This window comes from Channa argus, chromosome 17 (genome assembly GCF_033026475.1).
Source record: "Channa argus isolate prfri chromosome 17, Channa argus male v1.0, whole genome shotgun sequence".
Lineage (NCBI taxonomy): Eukaryota > Metazoa > Chordata > Actinopteri > Anabantiformes > Channidae > Channa > Channa argus.
In genome coordinates this window covers 16,235,788-16,247,013 of record NC_090213.1, presented here as the reverse complement: position 1 = coordinate 16,247,013, position 11,226 = coordinate 16,235,788, and the positions used below count along the sequence as shown (strand labels likewise).

At 38.8% G+C, this 11,226-nt stretch overlaps 1 protein-coding gene across 1 annotated transcript; it reads left to right on the top strand.

Moving 5' to 3' along the window:
- Positions 1-1,727: 1,727 nt before the first annotated feature.
- On the top strand, positions 1,728-8,995 carry snw1 (SNW domain containing 1). Its single transcript, XM_067482413.1, has 14 exons — positions 1,728-1,809; positions 2,258-2,411; positions 2,561-2,722; positions 2,984-3,079; positions 3,887-3,993; positions 4,207-4,311; positions 4,758-4,827; positions 4,940-5,005; positions 5,134-5,250; positions 5,359-5,500; positions 6,582-6,684; positions 7,387-7,504; positions 7,832-7,995; positions 8,673-8,995. The coding sequence occupies exons 1-14, from the start codon at positions 1,745-1,747 to the stop codon at positions 8,863-8,865; spliced, it is 1,662 nt and encodes a 553-aa protein (XP_067338514.1). The 5' UTR covers positions 1,728-1,744; the 3' UTR covers positions 8,866-8,995.
- The last annotated feature ends 2,231 nt before the right edge of the window (positions 8,996-11,226 follow it).

Here is an 11,226-nt window from a genome sequence, read left to right as displayed (position 1 = left end):
CAAAATGTTCTTCAGCACCTCTTGCTCAGATGCTATGCAGCAATTTCATTAGTCGAGAGAAGAGTGAGTCTCTGGATGCCATTATCCTTCTCCACTGGATCCCCACTGACTCCATCTACCACAGTCGAGGCTCAATGCTCAATATTATTAAAAGGGTTACAACTTACAACGCTGTGTCCTTATCTCACTGGTTTAGATTGCCTTTTGTCAAAGATCCAAGGGGGATCTTTAAGTGCAAGAGGAAGAGAATGGGAGAAGAGGAGTTGGTGCCATCTGCCCTTCTGCAGTTTATTGCCCATTTCCAAGAAGAGCTCTTTCAGGTACATATATGTTTCTGTGCCATTCACTATGTAGAACTCCCAAATGTGATAAAGTCTCATATACTATTATCCCTCACAAGATTACAAAATACTTTAGAATAAACAGGAATTACTGTAGAAAACGCAGTAGCCCTACCACTTTAATGTCAGCTTGTAATAAAGTCCTCTGCCACAACCCCAACTTAAGCAGCTCAGCTGGCAGCACCTGGTGTGTTAGTCTGCTCCCATGGTGAACACAATGAAAACTGTTTCCCTAGCTGTCACGGTCTGACATTTGAGCTGATGAGTATATTCCACTCTTCAGATAGAAGAGTCTGAAGAGTGTCCTTCAGCTTGTAAATCCCACTCAAAAGACTTTAACTACAGGTTAGATATTTCATGCAGATGAACCCACTTTAAATCAGTGAATCAAGAAAGCTGCTGTTTGAAGACATCGCTTCTTTTTCTTCTTCTTTTTTTTTTAATCCAAGCATTGAATTCTAAGTTCTAAAATTCTATGGTATCACTTACACACTCCCTTAAGGGTGGTTCCATCTGAACACTGAAAGTATGCCTACTCCATCAGCCATCCTGCAGCAAGTCCAGGGAGGGGCAGACAGAAAGGTACAGAGCTCCTCAATGCCAAGCACGGCCGAAGAGAGAAGCACCCAGATGATTGGGTTTATTAAAAGCTTTTTCGTCCTGTGCCACATTCCGTTGATTGATTTCCTTTGACGTGTCCTTTTACCCTGTGTCACATTAATAAACTACGTCTCTGCTGAGAAACTGACAGACTGCGTCCTCGTCCGAGAAACCAAGAGGGAGAGGGAGGAAGAAAAATGTGAAGGGAACGCAAGGGAGATAGAGAGATGGAAACGATGCAGACAGCCAGATAACAGCACACAAAGAAAGAAAGAAAGAAAGAAAGAAAGAAAGAAAGTAAGAAAAGACACAGCAAAAGGTGAATTAGGGAGACCAACAAGTGCCTGTGGTTCACAACAGGAATGTTGATTTTATTGCTGATCATCACATCATTGTAATTGCAGGGTCTGTTATGGTGACATTATGAAAGGCTCCTATTTCATGGCAACGCTAATTTTGCAAACATTTTCATTCTCCCTCTGTTTAGTAATGGCAACTGAGATATATTTCATAGATTCTTCAGTGAGATTTATCTTTCCAAAGAGAAACTAGCTTGCAGAAAAATCCAAAACGATTTGGTAAATCAAACTCTACACTACATACCACTGTGGTGGGTACCCACAACATATGTTGTAAGTAAACCCTCTGGATATATTGAAAAAAACAAAATGATGAATAAAATATATTAGGTTCTGTCTTGCTTAAAAAAAATACGTAATATTACAATAAAAATATTTTACAGATACACATTAAAACACATTTGGTCCGTAAAAAAAAAAAAATCCAGCGTAGTGTATGTTGTCATGACTATCACTGCGCATGCCCAGGTCGCTGCTAGGGAAGCAAAGGAAAAAATGTCACTGGCGAGGTAAGCCGAGTGCCGCGACAAGGCCTGGAATGTATTTAAATATCGAAATTTTAGCATTATATTGTTTCTGCGCTACTTTTGGAAGATGTATAAAGTGCAGTTAATATTTGAAATTGATGCTTCCTACCCGCTGCTATGTTTCCATGTTTTAATCAAAATTAGCTAATGGCATTCGCTAACCGATGCTACCAAGCTAAAGAATCAGCGCCGTATGCTAAATGTTTAGCTAGCTAGCTTATCACCACGCTTCCATTCTTACAAGTTTATCCACTGCTTGCCAGTTTTTTGCTAGCCAGACGCTTCAGGTTAGAGCTTTAAGTGATAACGACGTGTACCTTGATTGTTAACCGCTCCAATTCTTCAAAAATGATGCTAACGTTAGAGCTCAGTGGAAACGACATGCTAACGTTACAAAAACAATGCTACTAACACACGTATGTATTTGTAGCTTTTTACCGACACCGACCCAGCTGTCCCAGGACCAGTTGGAGGCGGAGGAAAAACTCGTGGCTCAGAAGTCCTACTCCACTGCCCTGGTTTCGTCCCGCCGGGAACCTCCTCCTTATGGACACAGAAAAGGCTGGGTACCTCGCTCACTTGAGGTAAATACGTTTATTTGGTCATAGCCACATGGTTATGTGAACGTTAATGAACACCGATATCTACATATGTGTGGTAATGCTCCACAGTCACTGCCACACAACAACATTTTCTCATCTTTACTGTGAAATGTATATTTATCTTTCTGTAGGACTTTGGAGATGGAGGAGCTTTCCCAGAGATCCATGTGGCCCAGTTTCCACTGGAGATGGGTAGGAAGAAGAAGACATCCAATGCCCTTGCGGTGCAGGTGGATGCAGAAGGAAAGATTAAGTATGACGCCATCGCCAGACAAGGACAGGGCAAGGATAAGGTATAAAACCAAGTAACTACTCAGTAGTTATTGTTTTTATGCATACATTGAAATTTGTTAATCCGTAATGTAAATATAGGGGGTTAGATTCAGAAGGCACATATTAATATTTCGGACACATGTATACATGGCTTTCTGCTAAGTACATTATTGCCTTAATAATATTGTCACACGGAGATATCAGTTTTTAAGTCTTGGCCTGACAAAGTCAAGCTTGTTTTAATGCTAGAGTTGCATTTTTAATAAGTTCTGTTATTGCAGGTGGTTTTTAGTAAATACACAGATCTTCTTCCAAAAGAAGTTCTGAATGAAGACACTCCAGAACTACAGAAACCTGATGAGGAGGCTGTTCAAGAGGTAAACCGTGTTGAATTTTTCAATTTAATTCTACTTTATGTATATAGCGCCAATTTACAACAAAGTCATCTCAAGGCACTTTATATAATAAAGTCCAGACTACACAAGTATGTAGAGGCAACCCGACAAATCCCCCTTGAGCAAGCCATAGGCAGCAGTGCAGAGGATAAACTCCCTTTAACGGAAGAAACCTCCAGCATAAGCTGGTTCCAAAGAAGAAGGGCTTGATAGCTAAAGGCTCTGCCTCCCATTCTACTTTTGCAAACCACAAGTAGGCCTGTATTCTGGGATCGAAGTGGTCTAATTGGGCGATACAGAACTATGAGGTCTTTTTAAATATGATGGAGTTTGACCATTAAGAACTCTGTATGTAAGGAAGAGGGTTTTGAACTCTATTCTAGATTTTATGGGAATCCAATGGAGAGAAGCTAGTGAAAGTAAAATATCATCTCTCTTCCCTGATCCACTCAGGACTCTTGCTGCAGCATTTTGGATTAACTGAAGGCTTTGTAGAGAGTTGAAGTGTGCATGTGTGAAAAAACATTTAGTGAAAAGGCTATTCATTGAAATTTACATTTGACAACTTACAAATCATTTACTCTAGGAGAGTATTCAGTCCTCTTGTTTTTCAATTGAGCGCTATAAAAAAGCTTATACTATTGTGTGTTTACTAATCTATGTCATGTGAAGGTTTTGCAACATTTTCTCACTGGAGTCGCAATCAATTAAACTGGGGTTGGTCATTTTCTACTCAGATTTAAGTTTTCTGAATAATAATAAAAAAAAAACATTTTATGTCCTCTGTAGCTGACAGAGAAGACACGTGCTGCTCTGACCAAGCAGGTGTCCCAAAAGATTGCTGCTGCCATGCCGGTTAGAGCTGCAGACAAACAAGCTCCAGCACAGTACATTAGGTATGAATTTTGAGTTTTAACAATTTCACCACTTGTTGATATCCATAAATAGGTTGTCAATGTGGCCTTTTAATATTGTTTTGGGTTTGATTTGAGTTCATATACAGCTGGTATTTTACAACAGAGAATTATGGTCCATTTTAGTATATTTAATTTTTTTAAGAAAGAAAAAAAATAGGTCACTTGATCTATTCTTCTTTTTCTATTTCCCAGGTACACCCCATCCCAGCAAGGAGTGGCTTTTAACTCAGGGGCTAAACAGAGAGTAATCCGGATGGTAGAAATGCAAAAAGATCCCATGGAACCTCCACGCTTTAAGTAAGTACACTTGTCTTTTGCTCAGTGAAAAGTGTAAACAGGATGCATTACATCACATCTGAACTTAGCCATTTCAGTTATTCTATCTTCATTTTGCTTTGTAGGCTCTATTTTCCTCGCCTTTACACACAGCATCTCATGGCGTGTTTGTCTTGTGTTCTTCAAACAAATTGTTAAGTTAAAAAAATCAAAGCCGCCATGTTTGTTTAAGTCCGTGATCCTGCAATATTTCCGTTGTCACTACCTCCAGAACTTCAAGTTATTCCCAACCAGTGATTGTGTTTCCCACACTTAACTTAGTTGTCCGGTGTCTGCTGATCCCAGACTATGAATGATTACAAATCTGTAATAGTTGGTGATCTTTATGTGTGAAATGTTCCATCTTCAACAGTCTTAGCTACTCTTCATGTGTGTCTCTAACTGAAGGTTATATTTGTGTGTTTCAGAATTAACAAGAAGATTCCTCGAGGACCGCCATCTCCTCCTGCTCCTGTCATGCATTCGCCAAGCAGAAAGGTACAGTTAGATCATTATACATTTGAGAGTGTAAAGTTTGCTGAAATGTAAGCCACACACTGTTATTATTATTTAAATAATACATTTAAAAAGAATTCTTCTTCTGCTGTAGATGACAGTCAAGGAGCAACAGGAGTGGAAGATTCCTCCATGCATCTCCAACTGGAAGAACGCTAAGGTGATTTGACTCGACACTTGTTAACTTTATGTTTTTAATGCATTACATTCATTATTCTCCTGTGTTGCCCTCTGGCCTTTTCCCCTTCTTGCTAAATTCTTATTTTTGATTTGTTTAATTTCTCTCAGGGCTACACCATTCCTCTGGACAAACGTCTGGCTGCTGATGGTAGGGGGCTGCAAACCGTTCACATCAATGAAAACTTTGCCAAGCTGGCTGAGGCACTCTACATCGCTGACAGAAAGGTACTACACAATATATACATCTGACTGATTTATTGTTCCGAGGCATTAAATTACTTAAGATATACACTTTTGTATTTGAACATAAAGAAACGTTGATTGTGTTTTTAGGCCAGAGAGGCAGTGGAGATGCGAGCCCAGGTAGAGAAGAAGATGGCCCAGAAGGAGAAGGAGAAGAAGGAGGAGAAACTGAGGGAGTTGGCCCAAATGGCTCGCGACCGGAGGGCAGGGATCAAAAGTCATGGAGACAAAGGTGAGTTTAATAGATAAAGGCCAGAAAGTAGAGAAACTAATATGCCAATTTTTGTTTCTTTTCATAAAATTTTAGGCATATATGACAAACTTGTGTATGGTTTTCAAAATGACTGGAGTGCTGTTGCCGGTTCTAAATTTGGAACATGAGTAGCAAGTGATGACAGCAGTTTTCACTTTTTGAGAAGACTAGTAAGGTGTGAAATGTTATTCATACTTTGCTGCTGATAACTCACACACATATATAAGGACAGTATTACTTGTTGTGGTTTCGTATGTACTTTATCAATATCCATTTAAATCGATGACGTTAATAAAAGCAACACTCACATTATACATCTTAATGCTTAATTTAGATTTTTTTTCTGCCAGATCCATTTTTCAAAAATGTATCTATTATTATTATTATTATTATTATTATTATTATTAACAACAGTAGCAGTCAAACCTTGCAGTTTTCTTGAAGCTATATGGTCATGATACTTTCCAGTTATATCTTCCAGTTTGCTTTCTCTTCTGTCTTTATTTATTTCTACCTAACTATGACAACACTGACTAATGACCATGGGTAATACGCAAAAGCACACAGGAAAAAAAACCTGAATTCTAAAACTGACCATTCTGATAACAGCCACATTAGTGGCCCAGGTCTGATATTTAAAAAAATATTTAAAAATCGGATTTGTTTGTTAAATTCTCTTTGAAAAACTTAGATCTGAGGCACTTGAGGTCATAAAAACTGAACTTACATCACTTGTGCATGCTATGCGGAGGCAGCCTCAGACCCTAAAATCTGAATTAGTAGCCAACAAATTTCCTCTGTGCTTTTTGTCTTAGAAGTTTACTGTTTACTGGCCACGGACATCATATCTAGATGCAACTCCACTCTCTTGCTCATCCTTTCCTTCTGCCATGTTTCTTTTCACTTCTGCACGATTTCACATAATCTGTCTCCACTCCCGACCTCATGTGGTTTGTTCCTTTCGGGGGAAAAAAATCCTTTTTGTGTCTTTGCACCTCTGTTCCCCTCTCTTTCAACAACTACCGCTCACCACCCACCCCACCCCCATATCACGCGGCAGGTGGTGAAGACGGCGAGGCCAGAGAGCGTGACGAGATCCGCCATGACAGAAGGAAAGAGAGACAGCACGACAGGAACATTTCCAGGGCTGCTCCTGATAAGAGGTGCTGGACACGCACTTTAAACACACCGCATGTGAACCTACCCATCTCTCTTCTCAACACACACAGTGGGACAGATGCACTGCTCACTGCTGAATCATTCATAGGGCTAGAAGTAATACTGGACAAGCGCAGCAGGATCCAGCAGAGTACTCAGGCAGTAGTCATTGGCTGCAATGATCCACAGACTGTTAGTATATGTGAGATGTGTGTTAAGTCTACGTGCACACTCTCAGGTTGTCGAATTATGGTTCCCTGGAGAAGTGGAGGAAGTGAAATTCAGATGAGAGCTCATTACAATCACAATTCCAGCTGTCAGAAAGCAGAAACCTTGTTAAGTTAAAATTGCCTTTCACTTAACTTTGAGATCGCTGCTTGCTGAAGGACAGTCACGAAAGTCACAAAGAACTGAATGAGAAACTAACGTCTTAGTTTATACACACATTTCATAAGAATTTACAGCCCTAGTGGCAAAATACTGGTAGTTTTTCCAGATGAGCTTCCAGACCTGTAGACATACATAAAACTAAGCCAAAATATTATGTATTAATATACATAATATTAAATATTATGTAACATGACACTTTGACATTGTTGGCCTCTTATGACCAGCCCTAGAGCTGCAGCCTTTTTACTCTGTATTTTACTGTATATTGTTTTTGCTGCCAGTCCCCGCTACATTTTGGACATTGTTCTTTCTCCCAGGTCGAAGCTGCAGCGAGACCAGGAGAGAGATGTCAGCGAGCTCATTGCTCTAGGCTTGCCCAACCCTCGTTCCTCCAGCGAGGCACAGTACGACCAGCGACTCTTCAACCAGAGCAAGGTTATCACATTTCACATGTTCTAATGCATTCATATTAGTCGAGTTGGCACAACACAGAAATGTCCAAATCCTCCCAGTGGGACACAATTGAAAGTCTAAGATGCAGAAAAGCTTTTCAAAATACTTAACTAAATTTTCAGTACTCAAAAGCCCAAGGAAGAGCCATCTCACACTCTGCCTAGCATATTCAGTGTTCTTTCCTTAGGTCCAAAGGTGAAAATAAAAGGACAATGAGTATATGTATTTGCAAACAGGACCATACTTCATCGGGTATTACAGTATTGTGCACCGTTTAAGATTTTTTAAAAGTAACTTTTCTCTTGTCAGGGAATGGACAGTGGTTTTGCCGGTGGTGAGGACGAGACATACAATGTGTACGACCAGCCATTCCGCAGTGGCAGAGACATGGCCTCAAACATTTACAGGCCCAGCAAGAATATAGAGAAGGACACTTACTCTGATGACTTCGAGACAATAATGCACAGCAACAGGTACTGTTATCTTATAAGTATAATTTACATTTGAATACATTTTACACTTACTTTTTTACATCACTACATCTTTATACAACTTAACTTTTTTGAGGAAAGATTGTTTCGTTACTCGCTGATAGTAGGACATTTGATGGCAACTAAAGTTTGAACCCTTTGAAATCATAAAAAGAAATAACAGCCTGAACCACTTTAAGGTCATCCTAGCTTTATTTTGAGGCACGAGCCGTGCATGCACATGATGTCCCAGCAGGAAACCTTGTCCTTGGGGCAGCATTGCCACACTCTACTAGCCGAGCATAGCTTGTCCCATATGTTTAGTCACCAGCTTGTCATTGTCCTCTAGGAATGTTAGGCTGGCTGCAGGGCGCTGCACCATTGTGCAGAACATAAAAAAGAGAATCTGTGACTTGAGCAAATTTCCCTGCTACATAAAAACATATGTTCCGTGGAATTCCCAGATATTTTGTATCCAGTTCAGTTTTACTGCTTGTAGGAAACCTTTCAGTACATGTACAGCTTTAAAACAAGAAACAACCTGATAGTGGTCTGCTTTTAGTTGGGGTTTTGTGTTTTTTTGTTTTGCCCTGTTAGCTGCTTTAATGATACCTGAAGGTAAGAAAGCAAGTACAACTTTTAATCTAAATCATATTTTCATTCTTCATTTCCACCATCAGGTTTGTTCCTGGCAAAGAGTTCTCAGGTGCCGACCATGGTCAAAGAAGGGATGGGCCCGTCCAGTTTGAGGAGGATCCCTTCGGTCTGGACAAGTTCTTGGAGCAGGCCAAGCAGCATGGGGGCTCTAAGAGGCCCTCCACCAGTAGCCGCTCAAAAGACGACTACCATGATAAGAAACGCAGGAAAGAGTGAGAGTAGCTGGGCACAGGGTCTGTTCAGTAAAGTTGATGGCAGGCTAGAGGATAAGGAGGTAGTCCACGCCATTTTTGAGGGGTGTTTTAATACACCCAAGTCTCTACAAAATATGATTTGTCAGATTTTCCTTTGACTTTGAAAAAGGGTGAAATATTTTGATTTTTTTTTTCCTTCACCCTATTTCACATTTGTTTACTAAACTCCATTCAGAACATGCTGAGCATTTTAAGTCAAATAAGCATTTTAAAGTAGAAAGCAAGTGGAGCTAAATATGTAACTGTATGTGTGAGATCTATATCTCATAACACCTCTCTGTACAGTGCAGCCAATGTCATTTCAGATGTGAACAGCCATTTGATCTGAAAATATTTAGATTTTCGTCTTTTTTAGTTTTTTGGTTTTTTTTAGTTATTGTGTTTATTTCTTAAAATTTATTTTCATGTATACAGACTTAACCCTAAAGTGCTTAATTTACCTCGGCCTCCTTTGTAGCCCCAATATTCCCACCTTTTGTCAGCTGTATTTTATTTAAGCCTCAGGTGAGTTTGTGAGCACAGTTACTGCCCACATATGATAAAGGATATGTGCAGCAATATAAATGTGTCTGAAAGTTGTAAAGCAAAGAAGCTTTGTAATTCTTGTACATTACTACCAATGGAATAAATTTCATATTGTGTGTAATTGGTATCCCTCCATGCGTGTCTTATTGAGTAAACAATTTTGTACGGTATTTACAAATTTGGAAATGAGAGATTTTCTCATCAGCTCCTTTCAGTTTATTTTAGTGCAGAACTTTTAGAATATAATGAAAGTTCATTTATTTTTAATGGTGATAATTGTTAGTTGGCTCATAGCAGATTTCCCCAATTTCATTCACGCCCTGAGTAATGCATCCCATTTACATAGATGATTAAATGCCCAAAATATTTTCAGACGAGCCATCAATTCTAAAGTATGACTAGTGACTTTTTTTTTAAATAACTGCCGAAATGGGCTCTACAATTAATGCAATGATTAGAACAAAACCGGTTCCATTAATTACAGTTAATTATTATTTCTGCAGTCTGACAGTTTTATTTTCCTGCTCTTTGGAAAATAACCAGCGTGGCATTACACAGCCCAGCAGACTCACAACTCTCAGCACAGTGCCATCTTTCACTCATGCCTGAATTGGGCTCTGACAGTTGTTATATGCTTATGATTTATGTTTTCCTCAATGAAGATTGTTTATATTTATGGCTTCTCGTGTTAGTACAGCGTTCTGGACTTGTAAGCTATGTTTTATTGCTTGTCCTGTTGTGTCATCAGAAAAATGAAAACCTTAGAGCTGTGAATTAAGGAACCAGAAAGAATCCATGCCAAATTAAACTGTATTATGTTGGGATATCCAAAAGAAAATAATTGGAAAATGTTATGTGCCTAATTTGATTATGCATTGTTTGTATTTTTGTTTGCCAGAATTACAATGGGATGTGTAAATTCTCTCTGTATTCTCTCCCCAGAAATGGCAGAAGTCCGCAAACTTGATACTCAAGTAAAAGTGTATTTGCCTGAAGAAAAAAAAAAAAAACACACCACTACAAGTAGAAGTACCTCTTCAGATTTTGAAGTCAAGTTGAAGTACAAAAGGACACGTACCTTACTAAGAAATATTTGTTGTAAACGGTATTAAGTGTGATGGTTTTGACAACATAAATGTCAAAGTCTCATCTAGATTTACTCAAACTGTCAAAGTTAAAAAGGATGGCAAAGAAAAGATGGAGTAATTATTTAGAATTAAGTGCCAAAGTTACCCAACAAATAGCACAGCTGGTAAAGTCTGAGGAGATTTTAACCTATTCATGTACAAACAGGTGGATAATCCATAATAATACAAAACAATTTATTAGTTAATAGGAATTTGTAATAACAATTTTATGTGAAAAAGTAACTAGTAATTTAAGATGTAAATTCCATGTAATGGAGTAATAGTATCTTAAAATAGCAATAATCCAGTACAATACAAGTACCACAAGTTGATACTAAAGTAGAGTACTTAATAAATTACTACCTCTGCTTCTGCCTTTACCCTTTTATTTGGCTAGGAACTATATAAGGTAACTTCCACAGGCTTTAAAACATCACCCCCACGCTTCTCAAACTGCTTCGTTGAGCACCATGAATCGAAACTGACCTGGAAATGACTCCAACAGGTGATCAGAGTCGTCTTGTTTGAAAACAGGTTTCTAACAAGATTACATTACTATGTTACTAAGGTTTGTGTTTACAAGCACTTATATGTTTACAATGTTTTCATAAGCTTTGAAATTGTTCTCACTATTTATTTGGATACATGCAGCGACTTACTGCAGTTGCTTT

What these genes read in the sequence shown, in the direction of transcription:
- snw1 (XM_067482413.1), top strand. Translation starts at nt 1,745, where the DNA reads ATGACTATCACTGCGCATGCCCAGGTCGCTGCTAGGGAAGCAAAGGAA. An exon ending in AAGGACAGGGCAAGGATAAG is followed by an intron (nt 2,723 to 2,983) that starts GTATAAAACCAA and finishes CTGTTATTGCAG; the next exon opens with GTGGTTTTTAGTAAATACAC. An exon ending in TGCATTCGCCAAGCAGAAAG is followed by an intron (nt 4,828 to 4,939) that starts GTACAGTTAGAT and finishes CTTCTGCTGTAG; the next exon opens with ATGACAGTCAAGGAGCAACA.